The sequence below is a fragment of the Scleropages formosus genome, chromosome 23 (assembly GCF_900964775.1).
Source record: "Scleropages formosus chromosome 23, fSclFor1.1, whole genome shotgun sequence".
Lineage (NCBI taxonomy): Eukaryota > Metazoa > Chordata > Actinopteri > Osteoglossiformes > Osteoglossidae > Scleropages > Scleropages formosus.
The window spans coordinates 10,351,814-10,374,969 of record NC_041828.1 but is presented as its reverse complement, the minus strand read 5'-3'; the positions used below and the strand labels follow the sequence as shown (position 1 = coordinate 10,374,969).

At 45.1% G+C, this 23,156-nt stretch overlaps 2 protein-coding genes across 2 annotated transcripts in view; both read right to left on the bottom strand.

Annotated features, from left to right (window-relative positions):
• Positions 1 to 1,211: 1,211 nt before the first annotated feature.
• Positions 1,212 to 12,241, bottom strand: mbpa (myelin basic protein a). Its single transcript, XM_018750318.2, has 6 exons — positions 11,973 to 12,241; positions 7,436 to 7,540; positions 6,681 to 6,707; positions 6,190 to 6,219; positions 4,380 to 4,484; positions 1,212 to 2,519 (listed from the first exon to the last, which is right to left on the bottom strand). Exons 1-6 carry the CDS (start codon positions 12,090 to 12,092, stop codon positions 2,484 to 2,486), a joined length of 423 nt encoding a protein of 140 aa, XP_018605834.1. The 5' UTR covers positions 12,093 to 12,241; the 3' UTR covers positions 1,212 to 2,483.
• The window catches only part of LOC108933292 (myelin basic protein-like), a 25,324-nt gene continuing 14,311 nt past the window's right edge, over positions 12,144 to 23,156 (bottom strand). The window contains exon 4 of the mRNA XM_029248192.1: positions 12,144 to 12,451. Within this exon, the coding sequence (XP_029104025.1) occupies positions 12,159 to 12,451 (293 nt within the window). The 3' untranslated portion in view covers positions 12,144 to 12,158. The remainder of the gene's footprint in view (positions 12,452 to 23,156) is intronic.

Sequence of the window (23,156 nt, the reverse complement as noted above, 5' to 3'; positions counted from 1 at the left end):
TTGCCATAACTTTAAAGACATTCTTTGTTTTGTTCATTGTTTTTGCCTGTGTGATTGGTTACCGTCATCACATTTCTTATGTACATATTGGCTCTCAGTTTACGGCTCATGAGAGTACAGTGCTGTATAAAGTTGTCATATTTGAAATGTAGTTCAATCTACAGTCATACATTTTTCTTTTGCACGATTTTTAATTTTAATGTAAATAATGTAAAGATTGGATATGCTTGTTGGATGAAGCCTGAATAGAAAATGTTTTTTTTTTTTTTCTATTTCTCTCAGTTTTGTTAAGTAAACTCTAGCAGTGTGTACAGATAAGTTGTATAGTTTGTATCAGGACATTGTTAAAATATTTATGTGAAAATAAATTGAGTACTTTTTACAAATTATAAAATGGTGTTATTTAAATTATTTTAGTTTAATTATCAGTCTATTATAGTTGTTTTTCAAATGATTAGGATGGGTGTAAGGGTATTTGCATAGTTATTTACTGTAAAACCAGCAATTTTCTACTACTGTTACAGTCAGACAATGAGTGGATCGCTAATTACAGTGATTAAGTCTCTACAAGGGCCCTTGTGCTGTACCCTTGAGTAAGACTCACCACTTAAATTGCTCCAGCGAGGTGTCAGCACCACTGTAAGAAGCTTTTGGTAAATTGATCGACTAAGCAGCTAAACTGAAGCTATCATCAGAATATGGAAAGTTTTATTTTTTTATTTTTATGTGTATTTTGTGTTTTGTTTTAGAGAACCAGTGACTTCCGAACAATCCACGTATTGAATTAGATATTGTTCTGCATATGTTTCAGAATTGTGATTTTTTTTTTGTTGTGAAAATGCTTTTCTGGCCATCTCATTTAATGTGTCCTCTTATTACACTTGATAACATTATGCGGGTGTTTAGGTATAGGGGCAGATACACTGGATCAAAGTTGTTCTCATGCTTTTTATCCAATTCTCAGTCATAGTAAGTGTCTCAGATGAAAGTGTGTGGTTTTTAATGCAGTTCTTTGGGATTTTCTGGACAGTTTTTGAAGTGGAAGAGCTGTGAAGTAGTGAAAATGACTATAATCGATCACGTGTTCAGTCATTTGTTATCTCAGTGGTTGCTTAGACTTAAAAGAAAAAAATCTTAAGATATCAAAAACACTTAATTTTAAAGTGTTTCTTTTTATTTAGAGTTAAGAGGCAAGTCATTTCAGACAGGCATATTGATAATCAGGGTCTTTAATTTACATTCATGCAAGGGAATCATACACACACGTGATGAAGGGGTTGGGTACACGGCATGTTGCTCAAGCTCGTTTCAATCATACAGCACTGTAGAACTTTCTGGAGAAACAAACTGCAATCACAGTGCGGCAAAACATGTATCTCATCCTTCTTTTGGCCCATTTCCTCATGACTCTCAACAACTTTCCACTAACCCTTTTTCCCTGAATCGCAATCTATCATTTAACACATTTTTAGATACAAAAGCAGCTACAAAAAACATTTTGGTTTGAAATAGTTAAGGAAACACAAAGCAGGTGTATAAAAACTGTATGGTCATAGCACAATGTTTTGGCAAGTCTTATTGTTTCAAAAAAAATCTTTTTTTTAAAAGTTGTAAATAGGAAGCAAGTGTAAACAAGGATCACATGGGAATAAAAAGCTATAAAGGACTGATCAATCAGTTGTCAAGCTACAACGCTCCTGACAAATATGGCTGTTTTGGCAATTCAACATTTCAACAGTAAAAAACAGTGCATTTCAGAAGGGCTTCGAGTTTCTCTGCTTCATTAAAAACAACACCACAAATAATAACAGTTAATGAATTAGATTTAAATGGATAAACATGTCAATACATTACTTGCAATAATACTGCTACATTGTTTGCTGAAAAATCGAATTGAGTTTACAGCTGTTGTGGATGCCCAATTTTAAGTTTCACAGGCCCAACACCCTACTCTAAAATCATAACACACCCCGGGCAAGATACTGTACCTTTGCTGACATTATTGTTAAGCAGAAGTTCGCTTTTCACAAAAGAAGACTCCTTTTTTTGACGAATGGACAAGTTACACATGGATGGGTCTTCGAGAAACGAGCCAGAATGTGTTACGCTGGAAATACTTGCAAGTAGAAGAATAAGGAAGACGCCACAGGACAAGAACGATTCTTAGCATTCGACACGTCACAGCCACAAGAGGGAAAAATGGAAAGAAAAATCTCTCAAAGCTGAGCTTCTGAGGAGACCTTCTAAGACTTCCACCACCGGTTCTCAGAGACAATGGCTGCAGGTAAATTTTATACCAGGAAAAACATTACAAATATTGCTGTCTATCTATGTGACAAGGCAAGTTGGTTTTAGTGCATTATTACCAGGCCAAGGTGTGAGTCTCTCAAGTAGATTTATTTTGTTCTTTTTCTTCTTCATTTCGTTCCTCTTCATTCGTATCAACCTCTGTTTTGGTTGAGAAGGGATCAGAAGGAGGGATTTCAGCGTTTGGAAGGTGAACGAGATCGGCGCCCCCCCTGGGACAAAACATGGAGAAAAGTTTCAGGTCGCAGCAGTCTTCTGGATTGTTCTCCTGTACAATCCCTTGCAACATTTCTGAAACGTTACAGGTCAGCGATGCCATTTTCTTGAAAGATAATGACTATCTGACTGGCGGAGGATCAATGCGTGGAAACTTGTGTCACAAACTGCAAAACTGCATGTTGTCCTGATTGGTATGTCGGTCAAGGCTCCAGAATTTATATACCTCTCTTTTAGTGTTTTAGAACATCCATATATTTTATTGTCTCTGTATTACCAGGTAAAATACGGATGTTTCGATAAACTGAGCTAAATTCAACAAATATGTAGAAATTATTTTCCCTCAGGAAAAGTCCATGCAAAGAAGATTCAAGTTGAATTGAACTGAGAAGTATTTGGGGGGTGCGGTGGCACAGTGGGATGGACCGGATCCTGCTCTCCGGTGGGTCGGGGGTTCGAGTCCCGCTTGGGGTGCCTTGCAATGGACTGGCGTCCCGTCCTGGGTGTCCCCCCCACGCCCTGCGTTGCCGGGCTAGGCTCCGGCTCCCCGCGACCCCGTATGGGACAAGCGGCTCAGGCAGTGTATGTGTGTGAAAAGTATTTTACAATAGTCTTTCATATTCTGAAACAACCCAATTTAAAAAAAAAAAAAAAAACACTTTCTTATATAAGTAAATCATTTTTATACATCGCTAAAAAAAAGAAAAAAAAAACTTGAAATTTGTTATGCATAGTATGGTATAACTTACTAGAAATATTTTTAATATTTTACAAGAAAGTTAGCAGGATTATTTTACTTGGTAACTTTTTGATTAAGTATGAGAGTGGGGCATTAAATGAAGAATTATGTCCATTAAATATTGTCAGAGGTTAAAAGATGATCAAGTGAAAAGCCACAGACATTTTAAAACAGTATGAAGAAGAGAGCAGCGTTGACTCCGGATGTGTAAATGTCTGCGATGCGCTGCATCCTAAATCATCCAAAAGAGCTGGAAGACTGAGCAAAGACTTTGCGAAAGCACATTGTCATTCACTGTAATAATTAATTAATGCTGTTTTCATATTTACCCTGATTTTTTTTTCTTCACCGCTCGCCGAAACTCGCCACAGCACATCGATGAGGCAAGCTCAGTAAAATATATTTCGTTATGATAGACTGAAGCCGTCCAAAACCACAGCAGGTCTGCTTAGTCACCCCTAAGGAGCGCGTAAGAAAATGATAAAAATGAAATGTATGACTATAACCACTTTAACTGCCACCTTAACGCAGCAGTCATGCACAGGAGAGCTAGAAAATCCTCCCGGATTAAATTCTGATGCGTGTTATTATGCAGTCTGGGCCAGTGAGATGTTGCATATCCTCCTGAGACCAAGCGAAAAAGGAATTTTTCCATCATATATTTCTAGAATTTCTAGGATGTTTTGCAAGCCCCACCCCCCGAATATGTGGTATAGTTTAAACGCATAGAATCATGTCCTCTATAAGCTGCATTAGGACTCGCGATCGCAGCTTGTATTGGGAGACATGGTTAAAAAACATACGTCCTCTGAGTGGACAAAATCATGAGCAACTGGGTTTCAGGAGGGCATGTGTAGGCGCTTCCCATGGATGAGCGTATGGACGTCACCGATCACTTACTGATCACTGATGATAACACGGATATCATCACTGCGGTGCGGGGAGAGAGAGAGGAAGCAAGAGGGAGAGAGAGAGTAAGCAGTAAGAAACGAAGGTGGAAACGACACGGCAGGGGGCGGGAAGCTGCCGAGTCTCGCCGCGCCGCGCCGCGCCGCGCAGGCTGATTGTCAGGGTGTGAGCTGCAGGAGAGGAGAGCGCGGGAGGCCACTCGGTTTACCAGTTTGAAGATTTTGGAGAGCGTTCCCTGGCCCTCTCCCCGGCGCCCTTTTTGGGGAGACTTCGCGACCTCGTAGAAGCGAGCCGGCGAGGACCTGCGGTCCCCCTGGAAGGAAAAGGCCCAGTCAGTCAGTCGGTCGCCATAGCGAGTGGAGAGCGGGGACCTGGCTGACCCACGGCGGAGGAAGGCAAAAGCGCGGTAGAATCCGCAGCGAGCGGCGACTCGACGACGCCGCCGCCCTTCGATTGTGAGGGATTTTAATGCGCGAGCAGCTAAAAGAAGTTCTGTGGGGGGGGAAGAAAAGAACGCAAAGCAATTCTGTTTGCTGCCTTTGGAAGAGAAGGGCAAGCGCCGTGGTTCAGCTGCTTTACCAAGGAAGATACCGTATATAAGAAGCTTTGAAGTAATTCACAGTACCGAAGTGTGACGCTCTGTACGTGCTGTTGCCGATTGAGACAGACACCCATCTAAATGACATTATAATAATAATGATCACAATAATCAGCTGACGGAAGATGAGAAAGTTGGCAAAAGGTTATGAAATGATGAAAAATAAGAGTAACATGGCATGGTAAACCGTGGCGCGCGTTATTCTGTGACTGAACGCAGAGGCAAACGACACGCTGTCCGCTCGTTTAAACTGCGGCAGCTCTCTGGAAATATGCGCGCGTTCGCAGGAAGGGGGACAACGAAGAGATTATTCACCCAAAGCCACGAGGTTAATATATTCTGACCGCAGTGCGGCAGACGGAATAAAGGCGACGTTAGAGTCCTGGGATATGGAAGGAGGGACAAGGGTTTGTGGACATTATGTCAGTTCCCTCGAGGTTCTTTACCGGGTGTGGGTGAGAAAAAGTCCAGATGTCTCAAAGTCATCCAGGACCAGTGAGTCACTCTGGATCAAATGCCAGAAAAACAAGTATTTAAGCATAAAAGTACTGCAATATGTTTTAAGGATCACAAGCCGATTTCAGTGCCTAAACTACATTTAATTTTATTTTAAATTTCAAGTCAGAAATGAGGGATCAACACTGTTTGTGAGCCATTAGGTCAATAATTAATGGTTTTCCACAGTTAAATATTAATTTATACCAGCTGTAAATATCATGTTCAATATGCCAAAATAGCTGATTGTCTCTCCATGGGGATTGTTTGTGTGGGGGGAGGGAAACTTCCATAATTTCTTGAAATTGAAATAAACACATTGGATTATTTTCACCAATGAATACACTAACACAAGTAAAGTTGGGATGGACAAACTACATTCTGATACCAGTGACATACACACGTACAAGGAAACGCTTAGAACTGCAAGAGAAAAATAAAACTGGATATGATGTGAATGCGATTTTCTTGGACGTGTTTAAACAATGACACGTGTCCATGGGGAAGAATAAGTCCAGCTCCACATAGGAGTGCAACAGAAATCTGTCCAGGATCTAGAAGCATCTTTGGATAAAAAAAAAAAATACAGATTTTATCAGGGTACAATGAGTACTTTAAAATAGAATAAAGCCATACAACATTTATATTTAATAAGAGTTAGTTCAAAGAAGGGCTTGAAGAAAGCAGTGGATTTCATTCTAAGCACTTGGTCTTTGAGTAGCATCCGTTTGGGACAGTGATTATTGTAAGTCAGTGTAAATGAAGCGCAAACTATTAGCGAGAAAGTTAATAGGGGAAAGAGAACAACTTCTCAGAGCGCAGCCAGACAAACGCAAATGGAAATGAAGTAGTATGACTCTTCGACTGATACGGAGATGGTTTAATCGCTGGTTAATTTAGGCTGTTGATCTTGTTCGTTACCTACCCAGCCTAATTTGGCAGACAGTCCCCTCCACTGGAGACAAGAAAGACAGAGATTGGGTCACGAGGGAGCAACTGAACATCAAACATTGATTTTATATCTATTCCACCATGCGGGAGAGTTGCAATTCATCCTTCTGCATTTTTTTTTGCACAAAACAGTATTAAACTCTGAAGGTCCTCAATAAGCTCAATGGACACTCAGACGATGAGTATAGATAAAAAAAAACTTTAATATAGGAATAAAAACTTTTGCTCCCCTTCATCCCCCTAATTGATGACTGCACCTGGGGGGGGGGGGGGGGGTTCATTTAGGGGAAACGAGCACTAGATGGAAGGAAAGTGACTTTAAGAGAAGTTTCGATGAAGGATTTCTTGCTGCACCCAAAAAGGTTTTAGGCTGTAGTTTATCATATTAAGTGAGCAGCAAGATTGTTTCCCCTCCTCTCTGCAAAGAAAAGGCAGTTTGTATAACAAATTATTGATGGGACTCACCCTGGATTTAGGACGAGGGGGGGAGACCTGTGGGGAAAAACAAACCACATTACCTGGTGTATCGGTGTTATTTCAGTTCCAGAAGTATTCATTGGGATCGCTCCACATATGAACGGAGTATAGAAAGCTTGCCATTACAAACCTAGATTGATTTGTTTTTGCAAATCATATTCCACCCATAATTTAGTGTAAACCACTGGGCCACCCGCCTGTCTTAGCTGTGCTCTCCCACTTTCTTCTACTATTAATGGGCACTTACATTGTTGCTCTCAAACTTCCATTTACACAAAATCTAAACCGGTGACTGCTGATTGCAGCGGCATGGAGGCACAGCAGGTAGTGGTGCAACAAGACGTGGGTTCGATTCCCCGCTCAGTCTGTGTGGAGTTTGCATGTTCCCCTCGTGTCTGCGTGGGTTTCCTCTGGGTGCTCTGGTTTCCTCCCACACTCCAAAGTTGTTCAGGTTCCTCCATAGTGTGTGTGACAGAGAGAGTGTGTTCCGCTGATGTATGGATGAGTGACCCATTGTAAGTAGTGTATCTAGCAGTGTAAGTCACCACGGTGAATAAGGTGTGTGGGCTGGTAACACTACGTAGAGTTCATTGGAAGTCGCTTTGGAGAAAAGCGTCTGATAAGTAAATAAATGTAGATATAATGATGACCGATGGTGTGTATGGAGGAGAAGATGAACACTCTGCCTAGTTACGTCCCGCCACGTTGCTCGAAGAAGAGTTACGAAGGTGCAGAGCGCTCACAATGCTTTTGAAGAAGTGCACCACGGCATTGTCATCTCCACGTCGGCGAGTGGAGGCATGCAGGGGCCTCTGTGGGGAGGCGGACAGGTGGGCCCGGAAAGACCCCTGAGAGCAAAAACAGAGGTGTGCATTAATGGGAGAAAGGCACAGTTTTCGGCTTGCTAAAAACTCAGTGTCCCTCACGCTCTGAAGCTGGTTGGACTAGACGGTATGATCAACTTAAACACTGTCACGCATTGCTCAAGATCCTATCTTGAAAAAAATATCTCTAAAATAGTGTAATAACCTATATTATTAATTTTTCACACTGTTTTTACATGTTAAGAAATAAACTGATTTTTTTTTTCCCCTCACATCTCACTTTTGGTAGAAAAAAAATGGTATTATTGATCATTGAAAAATTTGTCCTTATTGGTTTAAATATATGCATATTAATAATAATTTCCCTTGTGGGATCTATCTATCTATCTATCTATCTATCTATCTATCTATATGTAGAAAGATTACCTTTGAAGGCTTTCTAAACTAAAACTCAAATGGGCTTGGCTGGTACCATGAGGGGCCACATTCAACTAATCTCCAATAAGATCTGGCTTTACATATATTTATTTATTTAGGCTTTAGGCTGGTTTCAGTGTATTTGTTTGCTTTGGTCATCTTGGTATTACCAGAACTATGAGAACTGAGACCAAATAGTATCACCCCAGAGCTGCGAACCTGACCTTCTGTGTTAGGAGTGTCATTTCCCCACGCTCGTTGCCATGTCCCCTAACACACCCTGATTTCATTCCCGTAACAAATGTGTGCAGTTTGTAGCGCAGGTCCTTGTCTAATTAGGAAGTCATTGCCCAAATTGGAACGTATTTAAAACGACAGCAAAGAGCAGGAGGTAGCATTAGGCTATGAAGGCGGTGGCTGGTCGTGTAGCGCTTGGAGCAGCTGTCTTTGGACCCAAAGTTCACTGGTTTAAATCCCACCCACCAGGGGTGGTACCTCTCATCAGGGTAGTTCCCATCAATTGTTCCAGTAAAAATAGCCCAGCTACAAAAAATTTGATGATGTAACATTATACATCTTTATGGAGAAAAGTAGGGGGGTGCGGTGGCACAGTGGGTTGGACTAGATCCTGCTCTCTAGTGGGTCTGGGGTTCGAGTCCCGCTTGGGGTGCCTTGCGAGGGACTGGCGTCCCGTCCTGGGTGTGTCCCCTCCCCCTCCGGCCTTACGCCCTGTGTTGCCAGGTTAGGCTCTGGCTCCCCGCGTCCCCGACTGGGACAAGCGGTTCAGAAAATCTGTGTGTGTAGAGAAAAGTATCAGCTAAATGTAAATAATTTTTCATGAATCCATATACTCCTGACTTCTGACCTACCTTTAGTTTGTATTAAGTTTTAAATATTGCAGCTTAAAAACATCTAGCATCTCTGGGGCTCTCAAACCCTCCCTGTGTAAGTCCTCTACAGGTCTTTCTATAGTATCTGAATGGATCTAGAGAAGTTTAGACAGGTTTTTAAATAATGCATATAATTCCATACAGCATCCAACAGTTTTGGGACTTACTTGTCATAGATGTGCCACTTATTGTAAGTAATAACATTTCGTACCATTTAAACAAATAAAATGTCACCTGTGATGTTTCCTGTAATCTTATGAGATAGTTTAGAGTGTGTAGAGGAAAAACTTTCGATTGCAAACTGCTCACCAAAAAACAAGAAAACTAAGTCAAAGGGCTCAAGATCATTCTTAAATGAACTTAAACATGGAAACACACCTTTAGCACTGAATAAAATATATCTTTTTAAAGGCTTCGAAAGAGTATCATGGAAGACACCATCAAATATGTATTAATGTTATTTACTGTGAATATGTACCAACATCTACCGACTGATTCCCAACATGAACTGTCGTTATGAGATAGGGGATCTGATTAATCAAAAGAAAAAAAATGTTTTTGCATTTCATTTGGGAGGGAAAACGGTATCTCATGATACTTTATTTAGCATAATATAAATCTAATTCGCAGACTCGTCCATCCAGGTACAGCTTGTGTTAACAGGAAAGGCCCTGATATACCTGTAGTGCAGGAAGGATCAGAGCTCCTGGTGTTTAAGGGTTAAATATTTGGGGAGCAGTACGCCTTTCTAGTATCGATGACATTCAAGTCAAGGACATGGAAATAAGCCAGTTGAATTCAAATTTATACAGCTCCAGTACTAGAATATACATAATTCTGCATTAAACAGATTTAGTTTTAATGAAACCTTAATAGATTGAATCATCGTTAGATCAATACTGCTCATTATGGCAATGATGCGCTGTAGGAAAACAACAGTGTAAAAGGTTAATTGAAATGTTTACTCGTTAAAATTTCAAGGTGATACAAAAATCAATAGCTCCGGGCAAAAACAAAGCAGCGGATTCATTTAAATATCAACTCAAGGAAGACAAAAAGAAACTGAGACGTGAACCTGTTTTTTTTTTTTTAAATCAAGCAGATATTTAATTTTCTTCAATAATAGTTATTCTGCAACCAAAAATGACATTGCCTGGCTATTGTAACAATCCAAATGAAATGTATCATTGTTAGTATTTAAATTTGTACAAATAAGAAAAAAACTACTACTGAAAATTCATTTAATGTAATCAGAACAACAGAATTTTGGGATTTTTAATTTTGAGACTGCACTACCATCACTAAACTTTGCTTCAATGATTCCTGGTCAGTACTGAGGAATTAAAGGCATGTTAGTGAAAATACCATTATTTACACTGAAAGGTGTTTGGATGTTGCTGAAAAAACATTTCAAAATTGCTATTTCTAAATATACGCTAATGTTCACAAACAGTCATTTTAATGAACCGGATTATGCCCTTCCTTTGTATGTATGAAATTTATTAAAAAAAAAAAAAAAATCTCAAGTCTTTCCTACCGAGTAAAACTCCCAAACTAAACACACATTTGGTATCTAAGGCTCCTTAAGTACAAAATTGTTTGCAATGCTTAGTCTTTGTTATTTTTTTCTCCTGTTGAAACAATCATAATTGACATCATTGTTTGCTTTACATCTTAATTTCCATGTTATCAGGTATAACATGTATAAAATCAAGTGAAAATGTCTATTACAAACTAATCATGTCTGTCTGCAAAAAAGCCAACATTCCTAGAATAAAAAGTGGTACGCAAGAAAGTGAATTACAATCTGAAAGAATGTATAAATTAAATTGTTGACATTCATTAAAATGTCAAGCAAAATCATTTACAAGTGATTTTCAAACCATTTATTAAGATGAATCACTATCAGGACAAGAGAATCATTCTCAAAATGCAAGAGAAATTGTAAATATTAGTACGTAACACAAAAAGAAAGCCCGTTGTGGATATTACTGGTCTTTCCAGGTAATAATTTCTATTGAAAATAATCATAAAGGTGCTTCAGATGAACGACTCAGATTAATAACTCACAAATTATTCACTTGCGACACCGCTTCTGCTCAAAATGGTTCCAGGCGATCCAAGTTGTTCGGAACAGACCAACGTCACTGAACATGTTCCCCAACTCTTTTTCACGAGCCGGCGACGGGGGTAAAGAGGCACGGAGACATCGAAACTCTCCGCTTGTGTAAAAACAGCTCTTTCTTTCTCACTTCCTCCGTCCATTTCCTTAAATCCACACGGCAAAATATTTAACTGCTAAATCACTGCCTTGCTCATACTGAATGGATCACCGGTAACCCGTTAAAAATATACCTGAATTTACAGGTTTAAAGTGTATTTGAGGCAAGTCCGCACCCTGTGCAAGGCGCAAGCCACGAGCGTTTTGTGGTATTACACCACACATATGTTATGCTCCAGTCTACTCCCATTGTCCACGGTGCTTAATATGATACTTGTGGGAAAGAAAAGGAAATCAAAATTTTTCTAAACTCAGAATTTCAGCTGGAACAGCAGGCCAGTTAAAGTCACTGAGTGTAGACATAAGAAAGCCCAGGAAGCGTGCGCGAAATAAAACGCGTATTAACAGGAAAAATGTCACGCTATCAATATTTATTTGCGGTTCTCATCAAATAATGTAAAATAAGCATATGAATAGAAAGCATACAAACACAACAAATGGTTCAAGGCAAAACAAAGCGGCAATTGCAGCTATTAACTTGAGACTAGAATTGTTCATCATACAGCCAATTAAAAGATGAAGCAGCGTCGCAATATTTTTTATTTAGAGGCAAAATGCTGGGTGATATGAACGGGAAATATTTTGATGAAGAACCGGAAAAAGTATCCATTTGTATTCCTCACGCCATTAAGTGTCTGCTGCCGCGGTCCGGCTTTCGGACGCCCTACGGTGACTTGTAGCGATAACCCGCCGGTGCAAAACACCCAACGACATCATGCAAAGACCACGGTGAAAATGTGCACCGGCCACAATCTAGAGCTTACACGCGTATTTTGCGCTGTGAAAAACGTACTGCGCCGCGTGACGGCGAAGGATGCAAGTCGAGACAGATGCAAGCATTTCCCTGCCGAACCCGTGTGCCGCTCACCTTTCCCTTCCTCCTTTTGTCTCCTCCAAAGAACCTGCCAATTTGGTCCAACAGACCTGGGCTCCTTCTCCTCCTGCCCAGTCCGAAGGGGCTCTGCCCTGAGGTGCTCGCAGTTGCCATGTCGGGTGTTGGGTGAGCTTTCCGGCACGCCTCTGTCTCTCTACCCTGAGAACCGGGGTAAGAACTTCAATCTGCCTCGCGCTCCGTACAATCCGGGCCGCCCTCCGATCCCGTCCCGCCGCGCTCCTCGATGGTGTGCAGCTCATCCGATACGGAGGGGTGGTCTTTGAAGGTGTTGTCCTCGCGGCCCGGGGCATCTCGGGAGAAGAGGCGGACCAAGTGGGGGCGGGCGGCGCCGGGGTCAGCTGTGCTGGCACGGGGCCAGGCACTCTTTGGACCCGCTGCGCCCGTGGAGTCAGTCACTGTTGTCTCCTCCGAGGACATCTCATTGTTCCGCTTCACATCTGCCTCTCCCGGGCCTGCGAATAACAAGGGCTGTCTATGGACCAGGTCCCGCTGCCAAACCACGTCTTGCACAATGACACAACTGTTAAAACTGTCCTCTTGTATTAGCTTTTCGCTCGAAAAAACAGGAAAACAGATGAAAGGCACTGTGACATAAGAATTGAAAGATGCATAATATGCGATCGATTCGCTGGGCCATTTAGCAGTCGGGGTGCTCCTTGGCGTACGCTCCCGTACGCGTTCACCCGAAAACAGGCCACGGACACGTCTTAGGAGAGCCAAGCGACACCTGGGGGACGCGGTGCAACACGTCCGCCCGCTTTTAAAGCGTTATTTCGAAATCTCGCATCGGCCCCTGGAACCACCGCAGCCCTGCACTGGACAAGCGGTCAGGGACGATGGACAGATGGGCTTGGACATTCTTAAAAAATTAACACCCAGACTCAGCAAACACTGGATAGTGTTTCACAGCAAGCATCAGCCCACAGTACCGCAGGGAAGGGAACGGTTCTTCGACAGCGCGTACAATGACACCTCAGCACGCAAACAATTAGAAATGGAGATGTAGGTATTTCGGCCTGAAGGCGTTGCGTGTAGAGCTGTAACCCCGACCGCGGAACAATGCCGACGCTGTGCCGGGTGCTGAACAGCACAACAACAAAGGCATCTGCGTGCTGACATCCTTAACAGTCGTCCTTTGTTTTTCGCGCTCTAATTTATACTGAAGCGAGGAAAAGCGTGCGGTGTGGATAACCTCGGCGAGTGCGGCGTCGAAATAAAAAGCGAGGACGCGCCCGGCGGTTTTGACAGAAGCAGCGAGAGCGAACGTGCTGGCTGCGAAGGCGCTGGGAAAAACACCCGGGATCAAACGGAATCCATCGTTACGGCACAAGCTCAGGCGCCGGCAGATATTAATAAAATGCACGCGCTTCAAATTATTGATTGACGCCTTACAAATGAGTAAATTATAACGCGGTGGGGAAGGAGAGGGCAGAAAGGAGGAATATCTGCGAAAAGGGATGCGAGAAACTGACTCGCGCTGCTGAAATACATCAAATACCTGAAAACAAAAATTAAGGGCACATCTTCGTGCGCTGGACGGTTTCCAAACGATCCTTCGGCTCACAGCGGGGATCTAATTGCTGAGCCTCTGTGGAAATCAATCCCCGCGCCTTCATCCTGCCGTGGAGATGCTCAGATCCAGAGCTGCCAGCATCATGTGAACGAACGCACTTGAACTTACTGTGCGTACAGTTGCTCGACGTTGCATATGCTTTGTCGAGTGAGGCCGACAGAATGACATCGCTGCATTTGGCACCTCTGCCTAAAGATTTTCCTGTACAAGAATTAATCAGATACGCAATAGTAAACTAGACAAAGGGTGGGATAACAGGGATAACAAGCACTGGAACCACCATCTATCGTTATTTTTCTACTGTCCATCTCCTGTCTCATGACCGCACACGTTTAGAGAGTGTTCACATCGTCAGTACCTCGTCTAGAAGGAATACTCATCGACGCATGTCATGTGTGATGGGTATAACAGAGTCAGTGTTGCATCCCTTCACACCATGGTGCATTTCCAAGCTACTGTACTGCACAGCTCAGGCTGTGTGCACCGGTCTAGGGTTCTACAGCAGGGCTTCACCGAGGGCTGAAAAAGCAGGTTCGGAGCTCGAGGTATGCGTCTTTAACCTTTACGCCGAACTCTGCATTGTGAAAGAAAACACAAGGACTGGATGAGAGTTGCATTCTGTGCATCACCTGAACCGAGGGGCAAGGCGGTGCAGCAGGCTGCGCGCTACTAAATCTGGATCCAAAGGTTGCGGGTTCATATCCCACCTACTGCTGAAGTGCCTATGAGAAGGGCCCTTGCCCTGTCTTATTCAGCTAAATGGATGAATACAGATTGATCGAGGGACGCTAAGAGAGTCATTTTATTCACCTTGACATTACGTACAGCTCTGCATTAAACAGAATACCACGTTCTTACACACTTGACCGGTAAGAGCAAAACACTAAGTCGCGATAGGACTTTTCAAGGTGGAACTTCATCAGTGATGTTGTGCTTAGAAAGGTGAGACATTCCTTTAAAAGCAAACCTGCATGTTTCAACATGAGAAAAAGCCAAAATAAGCATAAAAATATTTCCATGGGTCAAGACACTCGTCCTTATACTTTATGAAACTAAAAACTCGTTTAGCCATCTGACTCTCCGTCCTGACAGCCTTCCCGATGTCAGCTGGAGATAGTCGAACAAACTCTGAAGCACTACTGTAAACTCGCTACATTCATCCACAGGGACTAGAAGCTGGAGCTGCTAGTAGCGCAGTGATTACACCTGCTGCCTTTAGATACAAAGGTTGTAGGTTTGAATCCCGCCTCTAGCTGTAGTACCCTTGAGCAAAGTATTTACATGAAACTGCTACACTAAATAATTGTACATCAAGACCCTGTTTATTGTCTACAAATGCATCAATAGAACTGCTCCCAGCTATTTACAGGTCTTGATCAACCGCTAGACCCCTTCGCTCGTCTATTTCCACTCGCTTGGTGGTCCCGCGCACGAACGGTAAAGCGTGGAGGTTCTCGGTTCTGGCTCCGTTGTGGTGGAACGACCTTCCCCTCTCACTCAGGACTGCTGCAATTCTCTCTACGTTCAAGAAGAGTCTGAAAACTCACCTTTTCCAGACACATTTCGCCCAAGATCTCTCCAGCTCATGTATGGTGTAAATGTTCATGCACCGTAACCTCATGAGCATCACCAGATAAAGCCTTTATTCAGCCACTACTCTGGCATTGTTTTGTTTGCTTGTGTATCTTATAATATTATTTAAAAAAAAATTGGTAGGAGGGTATCAGGATTCGTCCATGCTGTGTTTTATGCACGTACTCGAACGATGAACCTCGGCGCAGCAAGTGGTAGGCAGTAAACTAGGTTCACTTGAGTCACATGTCTGCAGCTATGTCTCCTCCTCTTAATGTAATGCATAAATTGTACTTTTGCTGAGATGTACGTCGCTTTGGACAAAAGCGTCCGCTAAATGAATAAATGTAAATGCAATGTAAGTGCTTTGGAGAAAAGAGTCAACCAGATGAATGATGTGAGACAACTCAACATACAGCAAAGCCCAACTCATCTTGCAAGTTCCTCGTGCTAGGTTAATGGCTGCAGCAGTATGTTACGATTGCGAACCCTTGTAAGACCTTTCCCAAAGATGTGTTTCGCAGGGCCAATCGCCGTCTCGTTTTCCTCTACGTAACGAGCAGGTTGGGCTCGGGTGATGCTGGGGCGATGGTGGGTTTCAAAACCCCTCACAAACATACAAAGAACACTGCAGTTGGAAAGAGAACGGTCTTTGTTTTTCCTTTTCCCACAGACCCAAGTTGCAGGGTCTTTCTTCTGCACAGCTCATCTCCGGGATGAAAGGCTGTCACAATACCGGCATCCGAAAGCAACATTTAGCAATTATCTCAGAGACACGTATATAATCGGAACATCATTACATCATACAGGCAGCCTTGGTTGGGAGGATGTTCTCATCCCGAATGCGCCTTTTACTGCTTTGTTCCTTTAGTAACTCTGCGTCCTGCTGCTTTCAATTACTCTACTTCGGAAAGTGTTAGATGGCAAAGCAATTAATGCAAATACACGGTCAAAGACTTTGGCAGGCAACACGGTTACGAAATCGAATTGCACGTGTCAACAGATTACTTCAGCAAGTTTTTGTCTTCTAGGCCTAAATTTTTAAACCACTCAATCCAGCCTCCTTATTTGTGCAGTATTATTTTGTTATATATTCTTAGAGTGACTTGAGAATTTATACAGCTGAATATTTTACCGGGGGCGCGGTGGCACTCTCTGGCGGGTTTGGGGTTCGAGTCCCGCTTGGGGTGCCTTGCAATGGACTGGCGTCCCGTCCTGGGTGTGTCTCCTCCCCCTCCAGCCCTACGCCCTGTTTTGCCGGGTTTGCTGCAACCCTGCTTGGGACAACTGGTTTCAGACTGTGTGTGCTGGCTAAGTACCTTGCTCAAGGATACCGCGGCACGGCCCCTCCTGCGAATTTGCATTTATACTTTTTGGCAAACACTTCATTAGGCTGACGCTTTTCTCCAAAGCGACTTCAAACCTTAAGCTACTTACATTGATTTACCCACTTATTTATATCAAGGGCACCACAGCTGGAGGGGGACATGAACCCATGACCTTTGACTGTTACACTACCATTATACTGTGTCTATAGGTGTTGATGTTTATGCTCATATTACTCGTGTCTGCACGTTAAGCCAAAGCCGAGGTTTGCGACTACCACGACTCTTTGTGTTCAGCTTCTCAGAGCTTCCTACGCTGAGCGAACACGGTGCCAAGCCTGCCAGGGTACTTGGAGGAGTTATAAACAGAGCAGCGTGGAGGAATGTGCGTCTGTTCTTGCCGCCGTGTCCTCACAATGTGATCTGGTAGAGCCCGGCAGCAACGGGCCGAGCAAGAAGCGCGCAGCGAGCGGGCACCGCAGTGCGCGAACCCGTGTCCGGGCGACACACTCAGCGCGCGGCCAAGGGGGGGAAGGGTGGGTCGCCGAGGTTCAGCGGCTCAACAATGGGAGCCATGGAGAACGGTGGTGGGACACAAACATGGCTAACATTCTCCAGCCACGACAAGCATGTGGCCTCGAACCCAGACGCCCACCGGGCAGCTGAAAATGCCTTCAGACGGCCGAACAGCTCCGAGACACCCACAGGCCGAGTAAAAGCACAGAAATCCTCTGTTCTGCCACGTCTCTATTTTATTCGCGATGATCCCTTACGAAGGGGAGCGAGGCTTAGCTGAGGCGGTGCGCTCACTGCGATGGCGTCTCGAACTGCACATGGACGTGGAAACAGGTCCGGCATTCCGCCGGTGCACGTGGCAGTTCTCCCTGCTTTTACACCGAATGAGAAGGTGTTTGGTTTTTCTCTTCCCGGCCAAGTGCCGCTCGGATCAATGAACCTGTGCGGAAACGCGGGGAACGCCCCTCCGCCGCAGAGATTGATCCGACGATGAAGGCAAAACCCACCAGTTATCCACGCGCCTTCGGAAGTGGGAGAGAAATGTCACATAAACACGAGCCAAGGTTGCAAACGGCACGCCTGCTCCTTCATTTCAATCCTCACACCTCCCTATCGATCACACTATTGATTAATCACACACATCTTCCGAACCGCTTGTCCCATACGGGGTCGCGGGGAACCGGAGCCTACCCGGTAACACAGGGCGGAAGGCCGGAGGGGGAGGGGACACACCCAGGACGGGACGCCAGTCCGTCGCAAGGCACCCCAAGCGGGACTCGAACCCCAGGCCCACCCGAGAGGAGGACCCTGTCCAACCCACTGCGCCGCCGTGCGCCCCTATTGATCAATCCAATTAATCCAATCAATCAATCGATCGATATCAACCTCCAGAGAGAAATTGCACTCGGATGCAGCAACGTGCGACGAGAGGTGAAGAAATACTCTTAACGTGTACGTGTTACAGCTCATAAACGTACCGTGTTTCTCTCCGACAGCTTCAAAATCAGTATGTCGCATCCGTCCGGAGAAGCCGTCCTGATGTCGCAGGGAAACCAAACCGAGGGTCTCTTAGCGTAACGTTTCGTTACGGTTATCGTAGAAGGGCCGACTTATGGAACCTCCTCCACGAGAACATAGGTCAGCGGTATTTTGGTGGTTTTGAAATTCACTTGATGAAAGACAGAAACGGCAGCAGGTATTGGGGGGGTCGGGATCTGACCACGGTGCCCTTGAGCACAGTACTTAACCTGAATGGTTCCAGTAACTTAACGTTAAATGGAATCGTATTTCCAGTACCCCCCTCCCCGCCCATCGAGGGGTAAGGACGCACAGTACTTTAAGCGAACGTGTCAGAAATATAAGAAAAACACACTTTTCGAAAACTCCACTGTTTTTTCTTCTTGACAGCTTGAGAAAATATGAAAAATGCCGTGTTTCGGCCAATTTTCTCTTGAAAGGGTTTCCCTGTGACTTCGCATAACATTTGCATTATGCCAAATCCACTTTCGCGCTTCAGTTCTTCCGCGTGGGGTACCTGCCTTTTTCACGACAGCGCTGGAAAAGCGAAGCGCCGGACCCGGGATGTGAAAAGCGTCATTTGCCAGTCAGGGACCGCGGGTGTCCGGCTGTCTCCGAAACAGGGACGGGCACCGGGGCCCTTCGGATCAGAGGGCTAAAATGCTCACATTTTCCAGGCAGTAGCCATTACCTCGAAGCATTTTGAAATATACTTTCTTACGAACCCGACTGAAATGGCGGAAAAGATGGAAAGCGCGGTTTCTGTATTTCTGAACGTGGGAAAGATCTTAAGGACAGGAAGCACACCATCTCTTTTAATTGCTGCATTTTTTCAGTAACTGAAACACGTCCTAACTATATCTGAAACGAGAGAAAAATATTACAGTAAGTACAGGTGGAGATACGATTAACCCTTGAGGAAAACGGTTATGTAACAGACAGTTATGTCATAATAAAGTTTTATTTAAGCAGCAGCGTAATGTGTTCAAAAGGGGGTCTGGTGGTGCGGTGGGTTTGGCCGGGTCCCATTCTCTGGCAGGTCTGGGGTTCGAGTCCTGCTTGGGATGCCTTGCAATGGACTGCCATCCTGTCCTGGGTGTGTCCCCTCCCCCTCCAGCCTTACGCCCTGTGTTGTTGGGTTAGGCTCCAGCTCACCGTGACCCTGCTCGGGACAAGTGGCTTCAGCCTGTGTGTGGAATGCGCTCCTTCTCAATGTATAAGCTGCCACGATGGTGGTAGCGCTGGTTTCTCAGCACTCCTGGCCTGTGGATTTGCATGCGGGTTCAAATCCCACTCAGCCTGTGTAGACTTTTCATCTTCTCCCTGTGTTCATGTGGGTTTCTCCTCGCAGTCCAAAGACATGTTTCAGGGGATTGGTGACTCCAAGTTGCCTTTAGCGTGAGGGACTGTGTGTGTGTTACACCGCTCAAGTGCATAGATGGGCGAGCAATTGAAGGGCGTTCAGAGTAATGTCTTTAGCACTGTAAGTCATCTTGAATAAAGGTATCAGATCTCACACACACACACACACACACACACACACACACACACACACACACACACACACACACACACACACCATCTGAAACTGCTTGTCCCATATGTGGAGCTGGAGCCTAACCCAGCAACTCAGGGCATAAGGCTGGAAGGGGAGGGGACACACCCAGGATGGGACGCCAGTCCATCACAAGGCACCTCAAGCGGGACTTGACCCCCAGACCCACCGGAGAGCAGGACCCGGTCCAACCCATTGCGCCACCACCCCCTGCTTGGCATCAGATCAATACAAGCTAATTATCATCGTTGGTCACTTTGAAGACAAGAGCTAAACAAACACATCCAGATGTTACTGTAACATGACTTTTAGCGGTAATTTAATTTCACAAGTAATAGAACCTTTTAATCACTTTTTCCTGAGAAATAAGAAATATAAATTTTTAAGCAAAGTGCCAAACGGTGTGTAGCAGACAGGGTAAAACTAGACCCATGCGAAAAATGAAATGAGTAACAAGCAGCTGGCGAGGACTTTTGGATCCTGGAAGTTGCATCGCATTCAAGACTTGTTAGATCTTCTTCCCTGAAGGAGCACAGCAGCAATGATGTAATGTGAGGACCTCCAGGACGCCGCGCATGAGTCACTAGGAAGCAGCGGCTGTTAGGCGGTGGCCACTTTCCCAGCTCGAATGGCCTGAACATGAGGGACTTGCGGTTGGGGTGGACCACAGTGCCACAACCAGCCCAGTAAGACCATCTCCCTAGTTGGGACAGCATCAGACGACTTCACGGCCTTTAATGTTGCGCTTCCGTCGGAGAGCGGCTCCCCGGGGCCCGCATGTCCTTAAGCAGCATTTCGCACATTTTGAAATAAACGGACCGTTATTCGTGCTTCGCCCTTTGCTCGCGGTGACTTTTCAATTCTTTATCTTAGCTGACGCGCATGACGGTGACGCTCGCGTGTTCCTCCTAATCCAGGCATCATCCTCTGGGTGGAAGTCAGCAGCGACCACCTTTACAGGACACGAATGTTTCTTTTACTTTCGTGCGGTGTCCCCCGATTCAAAAATGTTCCCCTGCTGAGGTTCCGTCCTGCGATATCGCTCCACCGAGGGAGTGACTCGTCAGATCGCATCAGGAGTCTTAATATACGGAGTGCAGTTATTGATTTTAGACAATCCATGAGAGGAGGGGACGAATATTTAAATGAGGAATGGCAGCCTCTCTGGAGAACAGCGCCGAAGAAAGGGAAGGGTAACGTTCAGGTAAACCGGGTACGGCACCCGACCTGAGCCCGACACCTCCGATGCAGCAAAGCATGGGATCGAAGGCGAGAGCTGCAGGGGGGCCTGGTTCGGACGGCTCCCTGCTTCGGCTCGCGTCCGCCGAACTCGCTGCGCTCCTGCGCACGGCCCCACCGGAGCAGAGCCAGAACAATGGTGTCAATCCGGAGAACACTGCCGCTGTGATGGATGCGCCTCTCAACAATGTCTGCTTTTGAGCGGCAGCGGGCGGCAGCATGCTGGGGCAGCATCAGGGTCAGTACCAGCTAGTGGTAGCTACAGTGAGAGGGCCATCAGCGCCGGACCCTTCAGTCATCCTTGTAAACTTAAAGGTACATTTCACTAAAACGCACGCACGCACACACACAGTATGTTAGTCGAGGTGTGCCTTACGGTATAATAATATACAATTAAGCCCACTGCTGGATCAGACAGTCATGTTGCAGAAGCAACTCTAAGTTAAGGCTTTAATTCACACCAATTTCAAAGTGCAGGGAAAAAGAAGGAGCGGTTTTTACGGCGTATCAAGTGCATTCGGTGTAAATGTAAATGTAGATATTAATGTGTCTCTTTAGGAAGTCCAACAAACTGCAGAACCCCAGATGGGCCACGTGCCCCTTGGGCCCACAGCGTATCATCGTATGCTCCTTATGCAGAGTTTTCAAACTTCATTATTATGTGTCTTCACCCTAAAAAAATAGTTTTGATAGAGACCCCGCCATGAAATTTTGTTTGCTCTAGAGGTCAATTAATTTTAAGCGCACGTCCCGAACTGTACGCGCTGTAGCGCTGGGACCACATTATACAGGACATTCTATGCTTTTAAATGGCACCACATGTTTGGGGATGGGCTTGGATAAATTCCTAGGAACCCTAGAAGTATAAAACCTTTTTTCACTGGTTCTCGGGAAACTGTAAAGGTGCAGGGAGAACTCGTGCGATGAGGGTAACGGTCACGGCGTGGAGGTGATGCGTGCTCCTCCGTAGGACATCAGATAGACTTCGGCCAAAACGAAACTCTGTTGATATTCAGCCCGTGAGGCTCGTGCACTTTTGCGCGCGATAAAAAAGACAAAGGTGTCCCGGCGAAGAACGGAGCCAAGGATGAAAGCTGTTTTCCGACTTGTTTTCACTAGGTTTGCAGCAAAGGCAGCGTCATTGTTACTCGTCTTCTTGCTCATCAAATGTTATTAGAGAGAAGGAAAAGGAGGAGCTGCAGCACTTCAAGGATTGTCAAGCGTGTCCCCAGGGGAGGCAAAGGTGACAGTCCATCGTAACACCGCCTGGGGATTCCGATGTGCTCAGATGTTGTCAGCGACAAAGGGCCTTAGCCGTTTTTCACTTTCCCAACACCAAAGTTACCAAAGGCTTCTTAAAAGCTCATAATTAGTACCTCTGCCCTTGTGTGATATCTGTTCCCTCCCCACACGTTGCCTATTATGCATGGCCAAAGAAAGGACCAAACATTTGCTCAAGGCTCCCTGTGTTATCTCAGCAGCATGCGTGGGTGGGACAGAGGCACGGAGCAGAATGCTTATCTCCTGCAAAGTTCTGCTGAATGCAGATGAGCTCTCCAAGGTTCCTGTTTTCACTCGCACCAGTCAAAACATCTGATACCCTCGAATTAAAACCTGAGGTGTGCAATTCTCTTGGAATTTTTAAAAAAAAAATTCTTCTGACATTACACACGCACACATTGTCCGAACCGCTTGTCCCATACGGGGTCGCGAGGAGCCGGAGCCTAACCCAGCAACACAGGGCGTGAAGCTGGGCGGGGGGGGGGGGATACACCCAGGACGGGACGCCAGTCCATCGCAAGGCACCCCAAGCGGGGCTCGAACCCCAGACCCACCGGAGAGCAGGACCCGGTCCAACCCACTGCGTCAACATACCCCCTCTTCTGACATTACTCTCGATTCTAAAATGAACAGCCTGCATCAATAAATTGATTTAATTTTCTCATTAACCAACTTGTTTCATAAGCCGAATATTTAGCACTTAAAAGTGTAACGCTATATGAATTATTTGGAGTTTTGATAAAACGTCACGCATCTTTTTTGTGAGGTGTTTGCTTTTTCACACTTTGGAACTATTCAGTATAATGAAATATTAAAAGGATTTTTTTCACTACTTGTTTACTGGAAAGGGGGGTGCGATGGTGCGGCGGGTTTGGTCGGTGCTCGCTGCCAGGGGGGGTCTGGGGTTCGAGTCCCGCTTGGGGTGCCTTGCGGCGAACTGGCGTCCCGTCCGGGGTGTGTCCTCTCACCCCTCGGCCTTGTGCCGTGTGTTTCCGGGATAGGGTCCCGCTCAGGGCGAGCTGCTGTAGACGTCAGTTTGCTGTTTACGTGGATCTCCAAGAAGTGTAGTGACAGGTGTC

Coding starts and splice junctions, on each gene's coding strand:
- mbpa (XM_018750318.2), bottom strand. CDS start 12,092: ATGGCAACTGCGAGCACCTCAGGGCAGAGCCCCTTCGGACTGGGCAGG. Junction 6,708..7,435: donor TGCACTTCTTCAAAAGCATT/GTGAGCGCTCTG, acceptor TTTTCCCCACAG/GTCTCCCCCCCTCGTCCTAA. Junction 4,485..6,189: donor TGTCTGCCAAATTAGGCTGG/GTAGGTAACGAA, acceptor TTTTCCTTCCAG/GGGGACCGCAGGTCCTCGCC.